Below are 17,347 nucleotides of genomic sequence, written 5' to 3' on the forward strand. Positions count from 1 at the left end.
ACCTGGAGTCCAGTCCAACACAGTCAATTATTCGTAGCATTTGACTCAGATTATCCTACTTCACAGCTGATCACAACACATTTTGGTGTCACCACCATTTCTGATGAGGATCCCACATTCATTTAGTTCCTTACCTTTAGTCAAGGTCAAGATTCTTATCTGCACTCATTTTGATATATTTATTTGATTTATTTACATAACCAGTAGAAAGGAGATTTTAAAAATATTTATTACATTTGTTTCTAGAAATCATAGAAAATAAAAATTGATACAATTTTGATATACAACTTTAGAAAGGCATATTTATCCTTTCACACCAGAGTTTATGCAATGCCAGACATGGAAATACCAAAGCCACTGGTGACAAAGGGTAAACGCTACTGACAGAAGAAAGCCTTGTCCATTTTTATAGTTTTCTTCTCTACCATTATTTATTTTTGAGCAAATACCAGTCCAGTGGAAAGAGTTCTGAACATAAAAGGCACCTAGAGTAAAAATTAGACCTTAACTAATAAAACAGCTGTACACGTTTACATCAAGAAAAAAAACCCGGCCAGCACAGCTCATGCCTGTAATCCCAGGAGTTAGCCTCGGCAACATGGCCAAACCCCCGTCTCTACAAAAAAATACAAAAATCAGCTAGGCGTGGTGGTGCGCGCCTGTACTCCCAGCTACTTAGGAGGCTGAGGTGGGAGAGTCACTGGAGCCTGGGAGGTCAAGGCTGCAGTGCAAGATTGAGAATTGCAGGATTGCACTGCAATCCAGCCTGTGCTACAGAGTGAGATCCTGTCTCGAAAAAAAAAATAAAAAAATAAAATGGGCCTATCAATGCAACGTTCCTGCAAGGCATTGATAATATAAATGCAAAAGCCACTGCAACCGAAAAGTCTATAATGCTTGCCTGAATCTAGTACATAAGCAGGATAATGACAATCACTTTTTGTTCATAAATTTGTAGATGTCTTATTATTTCAGTCAGCATGAGTACTGTATTTATATTTGTGGGTGGCAGCTCTCAAATTATTTATCCATAGTCCAGATTTGTGTTGTTGCATTTGCTCTTAAAATGCATTGTTGTATACTCCATCACAGATGTGTCAAATACTCCTGCTGTCTTTTGAGAATGTAGCAAAACCTAAACCTGCTACTTTAAACCAAAGTCCTTTTTTTATTATTGTAAAGCTGACATTTTACTCTGATTTAAGCACCTGAAGTGTATTTTGACTAATTTATATTCTGAGCTAAAATTAAGAACCTCAGGATTTGTGTACATGTACAAATATTGCAAATTACTTCTTTAAGCTAATAAAAACTTAAAAATACAAATAATTTTTATTACAAAGATTTGAAATCCATATATGAGTCTGAACTAAGACAAAAATGCACAGGGAGCCAGGAAGCAAACACTTGTGTACATTTTCTAATCTGTGGACAAGGTACTGCTCAGCGAAGCCAGGTTGTATTCAGCTGCGTCTGGTTCTTGATACTGGTATCCATTTTTAGCACTTCTCGAATGGCCATGGTGGCGTAAGTAGAAGGGGGTAGAGAAAAATCCATTTTCAGAGCCCTGTATTTGCCTTCTGCAAGGCAAGAAAGAAAACAGTCAGAAAATGAAGGCAGCTGCAGACAGACCAGCGAGAGTCACATAATCTCTAAGCAAATACAAAGAACTGTGCTGCTTTCCTTAGACTCCACTTCCTAGGGGGCCTCGGAGAATGAGACCATGGAAGTAAGAGATCTGTGAGTGTGAACCTGCTGAATGGTTACAGAAATTCTGCCCAGGAACTTTCACAAAAAGGCAGATGACAGAAGAACACAAAAGAGAAACGCATGTAAAGTTAAAGAAATAATAATAAATTATGGCCTGGGAAAAAACAGAACAAGAATTTGATGATGAGAATGCCAATTTAACTAATTAATTAATTTTTTTTTGAGACAGAGTCTTGTTATGTTGCCCAGACTGGAGTGCAGTGGTATAATCTCAGCTCACTGCAGCCTCCACCTCCCGGGTTGAAGCGATTCTCCTGCCTCAGCCTCCCGAGTAGCTGGGATTACAGGTGCCCACCACCACGCCCGCCTAATTTTTTTTTGTATTTTCAGTAGAGACGGGGTTTTGTCATGTTGGCCAGGCTGGTCTGGAACTCCTGACCTCAAGTGATCCACTCGTCTCGGTCTCCCAAACTACTGGGATTACAGGTGTGAGCCACCACGCCCAGCCACCAATTTTTTTTTTTTTTTTTTTGAGACGGAGTCTCGTTTTGTCACCCAGGCTGGAGTGCAGTGGCGCGATCTCGGCTCACTACAAGCTCCGCCTTCTGGGTTCACACCATTCTCCTGCCTCAGCCTCTCCAAGTAGCTGGGACTACAGGCACCCGCCACCACGCCCGGCTAATATTTTGTATTTTTAGTAGAGACGGGGTTTCACCGTGGTCTCGATCTCCTGACCTCGTGATCCGCCCGCCTCGGCCTCCCAAAGTGCTGGGATTACAAGCGTGAGCCACCGCACCTGGCCAACCAATTTAATTTTTTAGACTCTTTCTGAATTTTCACTCACCTTTGGTAAGTCTCTGTGGGGGATGGGGAGAAATACTCCATCACCTAATATCACAACCATCTATAACATGCACTTATTTTCAGGAGGATTTACTGGTTTTAATCACTAACTTCCAGCCATAATTGTGAAAGTAAGGTCATAAAACACAACAATGAAATCATGGGTGGTGGTAGTGCTTGTAAGAGCAGTTTTCAAAAAAAAATTATGTTTTTGTTTAACAAAACATTTCAAAGTCAACACAGAGCTGATGACTGAGTAAACTTACCAGAAGCAAAAACTGGTGGTGTCTTCCCTTCTAGGTTGTCCACATCTGTGTTGAAAAGTGGAATTTTGGGATCATCATATGCAACGACTTCCCTTCAAAACATATGAATAAAGATAAGTGTGAATGTGAACTTTCATAAAAGGTACTAAGCCACTCATCATCATTTATTTAGCAAGAAAAACAAGTAAGTTTACTGTAAATAATTATAGTTAGGAATCTTGAATAATATAGCAGGGCCAGATTTTATACCTAAGTTTTGCTTATATATATAATTTTTTTTTTTTTTTTGAGATGGAGTCTCAACTCTGTCACCTAGGCTGGAGTGCAGTGGTGTGATCTTGGCTCACTGCAACCTCTGCCTCCTGGGTTCAATCAATTCTCCTGCCTCAGTCTCACAAGTAGCTGGGACTATAGGTGTCTGCCACCATGCCTGGCTAATTTTTGTATTTTTAGTAGAGATGGGGTTTCACTATGTTGGCCAGGGAGGTCTCAAACTCCTGACCTCAGGTGATCCACCCGCCACAGTCTCCCAAACTGCTGGGATTATAACGTGAGCCACTGTGCCTGAATATAATAGGCTCAATCCAATTATATTCTATTAGTTATTTAAAAATGCACAACTGGGGCCAGGCATGGTGGCTCATGCCTCTAATCCCAACACTTTGGGCGGCCGAGGTGGGATGACTGACTAAGCCCAGGAGTTCAAGACCAGCGTGGGTAACATGGGGAAACCCCATTTCTTCACATTAATAATTAAAATTTTAAAAATGTACAACTGACAAATCTTTTTTTCTTAGACGGAGTCTCGCTCTGTCGCCCAGGCTGGAGTGTAGTGGCGTGATCTTGGCTCACTGCAAGCTCCGCCTCCCGGGTTCACACCATTCTCCTGCCTCAGCCTCCCGAGTAGCTGGGACTACAGGTGCCCGCCACCATGCCCGGCTAATTTTTTGTATTTTTAGTAGAGATGGCGTTTCACCGTGTTAGCCAGGATGGTCTCGATCTCCTGACCTCGTGATCCGCCCGCCTCGGCCTCCCAAAGTGCTGGGATTACAGGCGTGAGCCACCGTGCCCGGCCGACAATTCTTTTTAAATGAAGTTGAGAGGCAGTAAACTTCACTTTGCACAGCTGTGATCAAATTACTTATGGCATTTACATTTTCTCCAGACTGGGTGCCACAACCAACAACAGCTTGTTACTGAGAAGGAACAGTTCTCTGGAGTGGGGAAGACAAAGTCCAACCATGTGGACCTCTTGCCTATACTCCAGAGAGGAGGAGGTAAGAGAGATGGAGAAGAGAAGGAAATAGGGAATAAAATAATTTCCTGGAAATAGGCAACTAGTTCAGGATTTCATTTTAAAATTATCAAATAAAGCTTTAGATAATACTGGGTATTAAAATTTGTTTTTGAGACAGGGTTTCGTTTTGTCACCCAGGCTGGAGGGCAGTGGCGTAATCACAGCTTACTGCAGCCTCGACCTTCCAGGCTCAAGCAATCCTCCCACATCGGCCTCCCAAACAGCTGGGACTACAGATGTGCACCATCACACCAGGCTAATTTTTGTAATTTTTTGTAGAGATGGTCTTGCTATGTTGCGGAGGCAGGTCTCAAGCTCCTAGGCTCAAGTGATCCTCCCACCTTGGGCTTCCAATAAAGTATTTTTAAACGAACTAACATAAGTATATTTTCCTCTCTAGAAACATGATATTAAACATGATATTAAAACAACCAGAGCGGTGTTTGGAACTCACAGCTAATTCTAAGTAAGGTAATTTGCTCAGGGATAGCTCTGTAAGCAAATCTAAGTTTTTAGAAATAGGAAAAAAGTTCACTCTACACATTTCTTCAATAATTCAGTGATGCCAACAAAATGTAAATGAACTCACTTCCCATAACTGTTTATATTCAAAACAGCTTCTTTATTTCTTTTCTTTTTTTAGAGACAGGGTCTCACTATATTGCCCAGGCTTGTCTCAAACTCCTGACCTCAAGCAATCCTCCCGCTTCAGCCTCTGGAGTCTCCGGGCTTACTTATGAGACACTGTGCCCGGCTTAGCTTCTTGATGATTTGAAAAATACAAAGTAGTAGCAGTAGTGGTAACAATAGTAATAATAACAATAATAACTAACACTTATGAAACACTTATATGCTGGGTTGTAAGCACTGAAAAAGTACAGTCATGCACTGCTTAACAAGAGGGACATGTTCTAACCCTTGTCAGGCATTTCATCACCGTGTAAACGTCACAGAATGTACTTACACAAACACAGATGGTATAGCCTACTACACGCCTTGGTTACAGACTATAGCCTATTGCTCCTAGGCTACAAACCTATACAGCATGTTACTGTACTGAATACTGGAGGCTACTGTAACACAATGGTTTAAGTACTTGTGCATCTAAACATAGAAAAGGCACAGGCTGGATGTGGTGGCTCATGCCCGTAATCCCAATACTTTGGGAGGCCGAGGTGGGAGGATTGCTTGAGCAGAGGAGCTTGAGGCTGCAGGAAGCCATGATTATGCCACTGCATTCCAGCCTGGGTGACAGAAAGAACCTGCCTCTATTAAGAAAAAAAAAGAAAAGAAAGAAAAGAAAAAGATAGAAAAGGAAAAGAAAAAGAAAAGGAAAAGAAAAGAAGATAAAAGAGAAAAAAGAAAAGAAAAAAGGTAAGGCCAGGTGTGGTGGCTCATGCCTGTAATCCCAGCGCTTTGGGAGGCCGGGGCAGGAGGATCACCTGAAGTCAGGAGTTTGACACCAGCCTGGCCAATATGGTGAAACCCTGCCTCTACTAAAAATACAAAAATTATCCAGGTGTGGTGGCAGGTGCCTGTAATCCTAGCTACTCTGGAAGCTGAGACAGGAGAATCGCTTGAACCTGGGAGGCAGAAGTTGCAGTGAGCCGAGATCATGCTATTGTGCTCCAGCCTGGGTGACTAGTGAAGCTCCGTCTCAAAAAAAAAACCAAAAAAAAAACAAAAGGTAAGTAAAAATATGGTGTTATAATCTTATGGTACCACCATCATATAAGCAATCTGTCACTGACTGAAAATTCTTGTGCAGTACATGACTCTATATAAAGTGAAGCAAAAGCTTACAACTTATATGGTAATTCAGTTCTATCTCATTCTAGATGATTACTCACCAGCTAACATTCTGAGGACGAATAATGATCTTTCGGTAGGCCCCTGACAAGGAATAATCTCGAATTTTGTGTCTCATGTTGTCAATATCAAGATTGTCAGCTGTGAGCATTTCCCTGTAGGCTTCTTGAACTAATATAAAATACAAAAAGTTAGCTGAAATGCAGCTTGTCAGTCAAGTTATCCTGAACTAGATTATAAAGAGAGTAACATGTAAGTTCAGTTAGACTGCCCTAATAAAATTAGTCACCTTAATTTATAATCCAAAATCTGTTCCCTGGAATCAAAATTTAGTGACTTAGTAACTAGGACTACAGGGTGTACTGAGCTTTGGTTTGGCCAATTTTTCAGTTATTTTTGCAACCAGTCATAGTACCTGTGGTGTAAGGTTCCCAAGCCAACTACAAAAGGCCATTTCATCCAAAGTTGCTAAACTGCATTTTATATGGGCTGAGAGTTGGAAGACAGCATATACAGAGGCTTCAAACTCTCTCTGGAAGAGGCAGTTATAAATAAATGTATAAAAATAAGAGACCTTGGAAAACCATCTGGCTCACCCGCGCACCTGATATAGAGTCTTTTTTATAGCACTCAAGAGAGACAGTTTTCCAGCCTTTGCTTGCACAGTCATTAATGGGGAAATACTTCTTTGTGAGGCATGCAATTATTAGAAAGTTCTTCCTATTCCAAGCTGAAATCCATTTTCTTATAACTTCTGTTGACGCTTTGGAACACAGTGGATTAACTGTCTTCTTCCACATATAGTCATAAGTACTGGATCTTTCAGCCATATCTTCTCTAGACCAAACAATGCTTCCCTTAGCTGTCCCTCCTTTAACATTTCTGTATTTCCCACCAAACCTTTTATCTGCCCCAGGGTAACAGGCTCACATACAACAATAACTCCAGATATTTTAAGCTTTTTATACAAACTACTATCAAACTGGGCCTTTTCTATAGGCATTTGATCACTGGGCATAAATGTGGGAATTTACATTTATTCCTATTAAATACCTTCTGCAGTTCTTTTTTTTTTTTTAACATCTTACTAAATTATTTATTGCAAACTTGCCCCTCTATTACAACTTTTGCTAGCCTTCTACTCATTCAGTAACTAATATAAGACATTGAATATGAGGTGTCATACATATTTGATAAATTAATGGATGGACAAATGCAAATACATTGAAATTGTGTTTTTAAAATTAATACTGCAATAGAATATTATGCAATTCTTAAATATGTATTTTTCACATAATTAATACTAACTATTTTGCACAATTTGCAAATATAACAAGCAAATTTCTTTGTTCAAGTTACTCATAAAAAATATTGGCTAGAACAGGTCCCTCACCACACACTAAGGACAACAGGGATCCCTCAATCAAGCACTGTCAGGTACCAGGTATGCATGTATTACATACCCAGAAACCTGAAATATCACCCATCCAGTCTACAAATGGCCATCCTGGCTACAAGGTTTTCATGAACGGCTTTGTCAAAGGCTTTGCTGAATTTATGTTCTAATTGGTACTGGCAAAGTTCCTGATCCCAAAAGGTTTAAGAGAGAAGAGGAAAATAATGTTTTCTTTCTTATGATAGTTGATTTTGGGTGTCAACTTGACTGGGGTAAGGGAGACCCCAACAGCTAGTAAAACATGATTTATTTTCACTGCTTCAGTAGGCACTGAGCTCAGCCTTCTTCTCAGAGGGAAATCCAGGTGGTTTGGCATTTGATTAGAGTGACCGGACTGTGCCAGCTGTGTTGGTGAGGGTGTTTCTAGAGAACACTGGCATGTGAGTTGGTGGGCAGCGTGGGGAAGATCTGCCCTCAAGGTGGGCGCACACCTCCAGTCGGCTGGGGGCCTGGATGGAACATAAAGGCAGAGGAAGGCTGAATTCTCTCCCTCTCCTTCCCAGAGCCAGATGCCCTTCCTCGCCTGTCTCTGGATGTCAACTCCAGGTTCTCTGGCCTATGGACTCTGGGACTTATACTGGTGGTTCCCCAGGTCTCAAGTCTTTGACCTCCAACTGAGAGTTACATCATTGGCTTCCCTGGTTCTCAGGCCTCCACACTTGGACTAAACCATTCTGCTGGCTTTCCCAGTTCTCCCATTTGCAGATGGCCTGTCGTGGGACTTCTCAACTCCACAATCAAGCAGGCCAATTTCCCTAACAAATCGCCCCCTTCCCTTTTTTTTTTTTTTTTTTTTTTTTTCTGAGACAGAGTCTTGCTCTGTCGCTGAGGCTGGAGTGCAGTGGCATGATCTTGGCACACTGCAACCTCTGCCTCCTGGGCTCAAGATATCCTTCCACCTCAGCCTCCCAAGTAGCTGGAACCACAGGTGTGCACTACCAGGCCCAGCTAATTTTTGTATTTTTAGTAGAGACGGGGTTTTCCCAGGTTGCCCAGGCTGGTCTCGAATTCCAGAGCTCAAGTGATCCACCCATCTCAGCCTCCCAAAATGTTGGGATTGATTATAGGCGTGAGCCACCGCGCCTGACCTATTTATTTTATTTTATAATTTCAACTTTTATTTTAGATTCAGAGGTAGAGTTTCTTAATTTAAATTTTCCATGTGAATGCATCCCTTTCTGGGAGACTGTCATAAATAACCAAAGTTTATATATGCTTGAAATAGTAGCTTCATTATGTTAAACTTGTTTTAACTATTTTCCCCATACAGGGAACTTACTTTTATGCTTTGGGTAGATAACATCGAAACCAGGCAAGGGCATTACCACATCATGGATAGAGTAATTATTAACATCATCTTCCTCAATATAGGTGGCTGTGGCTGTAAATTCACAAGTGAACAATAAATTAAGAAAATAGGCAATATTGTTATGAACTCAATCTTCTAAAATTATATACATCTAAGCAAGTCAGAAGTACAAGTTGGTACAGGTTCAGTGACTTAAAAGCTTAAATTATGCCAGGCGCGGTGGCTCACGCCTATCCAGCACTTTGGGAGGCCAAGGTGGGTGGATCACCCAAGGTTGGGAGTTCGAGACCAGCCTGACCAACATGGAGAAACCCCGTCTCTACTAAAAATACTAAAATTAGCCAGGCATGGTGGTGCATGCCTGTAATCCCAGCTACTCGGGAGGCTGAGGCAGGAGAATTGCTTGAACCCGGGAGGCGGAGGTTGCGGTGAGCTGAGATCAAGCCATTGCACTCCAGCCTGGGTGACAAGAGTGAAACTCCTCTCAAAATAAAAAAGAAGGAAAAAGAAATTAAGCTGGGGCCAGGAGCAGTGGCTCACGCCTGTAATCCCAGCACTCTGGGATGCTGAGGTGGGTAGACTGCTTGAGCCCAGGAGTTCCAGAGCAGCCTAGACAACATGGCGAAACCCCATCTCTACAAAAAATATAAAAATTAGCTGGGTGTGGTGGCAAACACCTGTAGTCCCACCTACTTGGGAGGCTAAGGCAGGAGGATCACCTGAGCCTGGCAGGTTGAGGCTGCAGTGAGATGTGACTGCACTACTGTGCTCCAGCCTGGGTCTTGGAGTGAGACCCTGCCTCAAAGGAAAAAAAAAAAATTAAGTTTGGATATATATCCTTCTGTCTTTTCTACTCTACCCAAGAAATAAAAATCAAGGACTTAGAAAAAGTAAAAGAAATTCTTTTTTTGTTTTTTGAGACAGGGTCTTGCTCTGCCACTAAGGCCAGAGTGCAGTGGTGTGATTAAGGTTCACTGCAGCCTCAACCTCCTGGGCTCAAGTGATCCTCCTGCCTCACCCTCTCGAGAAGCTGGGACTGTAAGTGTGTGCTACTACGCCTGGTTAGTTTTTTAATTTTTTGTAGAGATGGGTCTTTGTTGCCCTGGCTGGTCTTGAACTCCTGGGCTCAAGTGATTCTGCTGCCCTGGCCTCCGAAAGTACTGGGATTACGGGTGTGAGCTACTGCACCAAATCTAAAGTAAAATTTTCAATGAAAATTTAAAAACATTTATCTCTCAGCTGCATCCACATTTTTTTGAATGCCTACTATTTAAAATCAGTTCCTCTATCTTTCTTAAATAAAGTAACACAAGAAAACACTTTGAAAAGCCACCATACTACAAAATCGTATTTGCAGTGGCATCATAAATGGATGCATTTTGCTGGAAAAAAAAAAAAGTTAAAAAAAAAAACTGGAATGTACTTAAGAGGATGAAACACAGCGGCACCCAGGACATTAAAATACACTGGATGTGACCAACATGGCATGAGGAAAAAAAGCTAAATCAGGAAAAATAATTTAAAATTTCTGAACAGAGTTAGAACCTTAGTGGGTTTATGGGGTCTGCCTGCAGATGAGCAGATCATGTATTCAGCTAATAGATGGTAGCCTAGTATGCCAGAGACACACATGGAGTTTGGAATCAGATAGAACTCTGAATCCCAGTTTTTTCTTTTCTTTTTTTTTTTTTTTTAACTAGCTATGGAACTTTGGGCAAGTGACTAAACCTCACCTGAAAAAACAGAGAAAATACTTCACAGTAACACTGAGGCTTTAAACTAAAAGACACAGGTACAGGGCTTAGTGCCAAGGCCTGGCACACACAATGGGCTCCATGGAAGATGGGATATTAGGAGTGTCTTGGGAACATTTTGGGCACAGCATATACTAAATGCCCATTCTATTTGAGTTTGAAGAAACTCTTCTTTTTTTTTTTTTTGAGACAGTCTCCCACTGTCGCCCAGGCTGGAATGCAGTGGTGTGATCTCGGCTCACTGCAAGCTCTGCCTCCCGGGTTCATGCCATTCTCCTGCCTCAGCTTCCTGAGTAGCTGGGACTACAGGCGCCCGCCACCATGCCCAGCTAATTTTTTGTATTTTTAGTAGAGACGGCGTTTCACCGTGTTAGCCAGGATGGTCTCGATCTCCTGACCTCGTGATCTGCCCGCCTTGGCTCCCAAAGTGCTGGGATTACAGGTGTGAGCCACCGCGCCCAGTGACTTGAAGAAACTCTTTAAGGTTGGCTAACAAGACACATCCAGAGGTGTATTTATTTGCTAGACCTAGATCGAAGTTTCGAAAGTGATTTCAGCCATCCATTTAGCCCAAATCCTATTTGAGTTGAGAAAAGGGAGGCCCAGAGAGAGGTGCTTACTCAGGCCGGGCACAGTGGCTCACACTTGTAATCCCAGCACTTGGGAGGCCAAGGCAGGCGGATCACCCGAGGTGGGGAGTTCGAGATCGAGGTGCTTACTCAAACCAGCTATACATTTTTTCTTTAAAAATACAGATACAAACTAACCAATGTAAGTTTGCATGGTCCCTTCATCTCAAACTTACTAGACATCTCTTTTTTTTTTTGAGATGGCATCTCACTGTGTCACCTAGGCTGGAGTGCAGTGGCACCATCTTGGCTCACTGCAACATCTGCCTCCTGGGTTCAAGCGATTCTTCTGCCTCAGCCTCCTGAGTAGCTGGGATTATAGGCATGCACCACCACACCCAGCTAATTTTTGTATTTTCAGTAGAAACAGGGTTTCTTCATATTGGCCAGGCTGGTCTCGACCTCCTGACCTCAGGTGATCCACCCACCTTGGCCACCCAAAGTGTCAGGATTATGGGCGTGTACCACCGTGCCTCGCCACATCTCTCTTTCTTAATTAATAGCCAGGATGGATTTTAAAGCCACTAGTGGCAATTAACTGAACCCTAGCTTAGCTGAGTAACAAAGACATCTGCCTTTTTACCTCCTTTGAGAACGAGGTCCCCTGGAACAGGTTTTAGTCCATAGTCTTCTATCCTCTTGCTTACCATGTTATTCCACACATAGCTTTGGTAGCTATGAATATACATTAAGCGATTATTTCTGGGTATCTGGAGGGAAGGAAAAAAACAGGCAAGAAAACATATTCTAAATATAAAAAGTGCTGTACTTTTTTTTTTTTGAGATGGGGTCTTGCTCTCTTGCCCAGGCTGGAGTGCAGTGGCACGATCTAGGCTCATTGCAGCCTCCACCTCCCGGGTTCAAGCAATTCTCCCACCTCAGCCTACAGACTAGCTAGGATTACAGGGGTACACCACCACACCTGTCTAATTTTTGTATTTTTAGTAGAGACAGGGTTTCACCATGTTGGCCAGGCTGGTCTCAAACTCCTGACCTCAGGTGATCCGCCCACCTTGGCCTCCCAAAGTGCTGGAATTACAGGCGTGAGCCACCACGCCCAGCCAAAAAGTGCTGTACTTTCTAAGACACTTTGCTTGTTAGTGGTAATCGTAGTAATAAGAAACTTCTACTGTACTTATTTATTTACTTTTATGTATTTATTTTTGAGACAGGTTTTCATTCTGTCGCCCAGGCTGGAGTGCAGTGGCATGATCATGGCTCACTGTAGCCTCAAATGCTCAGGCTCAGGTGATTCTCCCACCCCAGCCTCTCGAGTAGCTGCGACTACAGGCGTGCACCACCATGCCAGGCTAGTTCTTTGAATTTTCTTTCTAGAGACAGGGTTTTGCCATGTTGCCCAGGCTGGTCACAAACTCCCAGGTTCAAGCAATCCACCAGCCTCAGCCTCCCAAAGTGCTGGGATTACAGGCCTGAGCCACTGTGCCCAGCCAAAACTTCTACTTTAATCTCTCATTTTTTCTTTTTCTTTTTAATCTCTCATTTTTCTTTTTTCCTTCTACTTTAATCTCTCATTTTTTTCTTTTTTGAGACAAGGTCTCACTCTGTCACCTAGGCTGGAGTGCAATGACACGATCTCAGCTCACTGCAACTTCCGCCTCCCAGGTTCAAGTGATTCTCCCACCTCAGCCTTGAGGTGGTGCGCACCACCATGTCCAGATAATCATTTTATTTATTCATTTTGAGACGGAGTCTCACTTTGTTGCCCAGGCTGGAGTGCAATGGTGCCATCCCGGCTGAATGCAACCTCTGCCTCTTGGGTTCAAGTGATTCTCCTGCCTCAGTCTCTCAAGTAGCTGGGATTACAGGCGTCTGCCACCACGCCTGGCTATTTTTTGTATTTTTAGTAGAGACAGGGTTTCACCATGCTGGCCAGGCTGGTCTTGAACTCCAGACCTCAGGAGATCCACCTGCGTTGGCCTCCCAAAGTGTTGGAATTACAGGCATGAGCCACTGCGTGGGCCTGTTTTGTATTTTTAGTAGAGACAAGGTTTCACCACATTGGCCAGGTTGGTCTCGAACTCCTAGCCTCAAGTGATCTGCCCGCCTTGGCCTCCCAAAGTGCTGGGATTACAGGCATGAGCCACCGTGCTCGGCCATAATGTTTTAGGAAAAGTTTACAAATTTGTGTGGGGCCACATTCAAAGCTGTCCTGGGCTGCATGTGGCCCGCAGGCTGCAGGTTGGACAAGCCTGCCTTACATCAATGGCACAGTCTTCAAACTTAAGGAATTTACACATCAGTTTTCAAGCTAACAGTGCTTTTTTCTCCCATAATTCCATGGTTAAAGAGAGAACCTAAATGATTGAACTGACAACTAATTCCATGCAGCAAGAATTCTGCTTTCTTTGTGCATCTAGGAAAAGTAAGACTTAGGCTTAAGGGTTAAACTTTAACATTTGTTAACTTTAACTTTGTTGCTTAGGCTGGAGTGCATGGAGTCCTGGATTATACATATCCAAATACTGACATAGGCTACTCTTGAATCACCATGATGAAACCAGACTAAAATGCAACTATAGACTGCTTACTGTTCAACCCTTTTACTAAGGCAGTTTACAGTACTGGTAACGGAATGATCAAGAAATGACTATACAATAGATTCGAAATTTCTCAAATACCAAGAGACTTAATTTACACAGAATTTCCACTGAAGATTATGTTTTCCACATTGACGTTTTTCTTGTGCCCTCAATAAGTAATGCCCGCATCCACCCCCACATCACCACTCAGGGTCTGAACAAAGATTACTCAGGTGAAACACCTCAGAGATCACCAAAGGATCCTTATTTACCTTCTGCTCTTTCAAAGTTTAGTAAAATCTTTCAAGATGAAATTTAAAAAGCATTAAAACGCCTTGAGCCATTGCCTGACTTCACAAATTGCACTCACTATGCCAAATGCAGAGACTATATTCTTCATTCCATATTTTGAAAGTCCTCGAAGCAGCTGCCCTTCCACACACCTTTTGACAGGTAGTTTTCTGAGGGCAGCAGTTGGGTCTTTGGTCTTTGCCCATTCTTCTCTGCATTTAACCAAGTAGCCCTTTTCAGCTGCGGGGGAAAAAAGCTAGGGTTAAATGATGTACCCAATAGACAGACTTCCATAACTTAAAGTACACTTCACAGAGAACACAAAATTAGAAAATGCTACTTGAAATATAGGTGCTGTTTATAGCTTCCACTTATCTGAGGAAGCGCAAAGATGGGAAATGTAGAAAGTTTACAGAACTATTTGGCTTTGTCAACATACAATCACCCTCAGGTCAAAAGTAAAAGCTATTTAACTGTTCATTATCACAGCTGATTCAACATGACAAAAACACCGTAGTACTTTCTTCCTTCTCTCTTTTTCCATTGTAATGTCAAGTTTAACGGGTTACTTTCCTTAAAATTAGATAATTTTATCTTTTTATAGTTTGCAAATGAATTACCCAAAGTGAGCACAATTATTTTGACAATCAGTAGTTTAATCCTTTTCATTCAAGATGATTTTAGAGATACTCTTTGCAAAGTTTTTGGTGACTTCTTCACACTGCAAATCCTCAAGGTGTTTTTGCCAAGTTTTTATATTCCATTACACTATGTTTTAACAAAATAACCACAAGTGAAATGTTTTAGATTCTCATACACTCAGATTTAGTAGTGAGTGAAGAAAAATATACATTCATTTTTAAAATATATTTATATTCAGTTATGAATTAATACACTGAACAAGCTAAAGAGCTAAAATAGAGGCTGGGCATGGTGCTCACGCCTGTAATCCTAACACTCCCGGAGGCTGAGGTGGGCGGATCACCTGAGGTCAGGAGCTTGTGACCAGCCAGCAACATTCTGGCTGAGCATGGTGGCTCATGCCTGTAATCCCAGCACTTTGGGAGGCCAAGGCAGGCCAATCATTTGAGGCCAGGAGTTCGAGACCAGCCTGGCCAATGTGGTAAAACCCTGTCTCTACTAAAAATACAAAATGACCCAGGCATGGTGACACAAGCCTATAATCCCAGCTACTCAGGAGGCTGAGGCAGGAGAATCACTTGAACCCAGGAGGCAGAGGTTGCAGTGAGCTGAGATCATGCCATTGCACTCCAGCCTGGGAAACAAGACTAAAACTCCTTATCAAAAAAAAAAAAAAAAAAGCTAAAATAGGATATAAATTATAAATCTTAAATATACATATAAAACTGTTGAAAAATATAAACTTTTACTTTTATTGTAAAAACAAATAAAATACTGAAACAACGTCAATTTGCACAAAAGCTTTTATTCAAAGCAATTTCATGAATACCTAGCCATACATTCTATTTATTTTCTTAACATGAATTTTATTCTCACCTCCAGAGCGGGGTTTCAATATTAAATCCATGACTTCTGTCCAGGAATTTTGTAGTATAGCTCTAAAATTAAACAACATTAATTTTACTAAATTTTGCATAAAGATAAAACTTTATATGCACAAATCTTTGAAGAGTCAACAAATCATATTAACTATACACCGAAGCCTTGACCTCCCAGGCTCTACTCCCAGGCTCTAGTCTAATGATTCTCCCACCTCAGCTTTCCCACCATCCTGACAGTAGCTGGGACTACAGACGCACACCACCATACCTGGCTAAGTTTTTAATTTATTGTAGAGATGGGGTCTCACTATTGGTCTTAAACTTTTGGGCTCAAATGATCTTCCCACCTTGGCCTCCCAAAGTGTTGGGATTACAGGTATTAGCCATTACACCTGGTCCTACATCATCTCATTAAACTTAAAAGTAGGCAGAAAATCTAATATGATACAGATTTGAAATGTAAAAGAACTTCAAGTGCCAAAAGAACTTTCAAAAAAAGAATAAAATGGAAAACATAATGCTTACCCGTAACATTTACTATCATTTCAGTTTAAAAATGTGATAATAGTATAAATACTACATAGTCATGCTTTAAGTAGTTACACATAGTATTATTTATTTATTATTATTTTTTTGAGGTGGAGTTTCGCTCTGTTGCCCAGGCTGGAGTGCAATGATGCGATCTCGGCTCACTGCAACCTCCGCCTCCTGGTTTCACGCCATTCTCCTGTCTCAGCCTCCTGAGTAGCTGGGACTACAGGCACCCGCCACCTTGCCCAGCTACTTTTTTTTTTTTTTTTTAGTAGAGATGGGGTTTCACCATATTGGTCAGGCTGGTCTCGAACTCCTGACCTTGTGACCCACCCGCCTTGGTCTCCCAAAGTGCTGGGATTACAGGCATAAGCCCCCGTGCCCGGCCCACATGGTATTATTTATATAAATCGCAGTTAAGTCTTTATGTGTGAAAACTTGTTTGAAACTTCTCAAAAGATTTATCCATGTTAATACCTTCTTGCCTAGGCAAATAGAATAAATATGACTTACTCATCATTCTTGTCAAAATGAAAATATCTATATATTTGATGATTATAAGGTTATATGCTTTTTAAAAAATTTTTATTTGTTGAGACAGTCTCCCTCTGTTGTCTAGGCTGGAATGCAGTGGCATGATCTTGGCTCTCTGCAACCTCTGCCTCTTGGGCTTAAGCAATTCTCCTGCATCATCCTCCTGCACAGCTGGGACTACAGGCTGAGTCAGCATGCCTGCCTAATTTTTTTTTTTTTTTTTTTTTTTTGAGATGGACTCTCATTCTGCTGCCCAGGCTGGAGTGCAATGGCACAATCTCAGCTCACTGCAACTTCTGCCTGCCGGGTTCAAGCGATTCTTGTGCCTCAGTCTCCCAAATAGCTGAGATTACAGGCTTGCGCCACCATGCCTGGCCAATTTTTGTATTTTTAGTAGAGATGGGGTTGTGCCATGTTGGCCAGACTGGTCTTGAATTCTTGGCCTCACGTGATCCGCCTGCCTCGGCCTCCCAAAGTGCTGGGATTACAGGCATGTACCACTGTGCCCAGCCAATTTTTGTATTTTTAGTAGAGATGAGGTTTCACCGTGTTGGCCAGGATGGTCTTGAACTCCTAGCCTCAAGTGATCAGCCCGCCTTGGCCTCCCAAAGTGCAGGGATTATAGGCATGAGCCACCATGCCTGGCCTATATATGCTTTCAAAAAACTGAACGGTACATAAGAAAGGTTATGTATTATTCAATCTCTAAGAAATTAAGCACTGTTAACACTTTAGAGCATATTTTTGTTGGCAAATCTATAAGTGTATGTAATTCTTCCTTTAACTTTTACTATAGTATTGCTGTACAGAAATTATATTTTGTGTATTACATCTGAAAGTTCTCCTTTAAGATTT

General features: G+C 41.9%; 1 protein-coding gene across 11 annotated transcripts in view; it reads right to left on the bottom strand.

Annotated features, from left to right (window-relative positions):
* Positions 1-211: 211 nt before the first annotated feature.
* PUS7 (pseudouridine synthase 7) overlaps positions 212-17,347 on the bottom strand; it is a 65,495-nt gene continuing 48,359 nt past the window's right edge. For 6 of the 11 annotated variants that reach the window (XM_016945656.3, XM_063815502.1, XM_016945657.3 and 3 more), the window contains 7 exons: positions 15,423-15,484; positions 13,984-14,144; positions 11,657-11,783; positions 8,661-8,762; positions 5,967-6,096; positions 2,820-2,911; positions 212-1,580 (listed from right to left, as the gene is read on the bottom strand). In XM_016945656.3, coding sequence (XP_016801145.1) covers positions 1,444-1,580; positions 2,820-2,911; positions 5,967-6,096; positions 8,661-8,762; positions 11,657-11,783; positions 13,984-14,144; positions 15,423-15,484 — 811 coding nt within the window. In that variant the 3' untranslated portion in view covers positions 212-1,443. The remainder of the gene's footprint in view (positions 1,581-2,819; positions 2,912-5,966; positions 6,097-8,660; positions 8,763-11,656; positions 11,784-13,983; positions 14,145-15,422; positions 15,485-17,347) is intronic. The other 5 variants (XM_063815503.1, XM_016945658.4, XM_063815504.1 and 2 more) reach the window with 2 other exon arrangements.

The sequence above is a fragment of the Pan troglodytes genome, chromosome 6, assembly GCF_028858775.2.
Source record: "Pan troglodytes isolate AG18354 chromosome 6, NHGRI_mPanTro3-v2.0_pri, whole genome shotgun sequence".
Taxonomy (NCBI): domain Eukaryota; kingdom Metazoa; phylum Chordata; class Mammalia; order Primates; family Hominidae; genus Pan; species Pan troglodytes.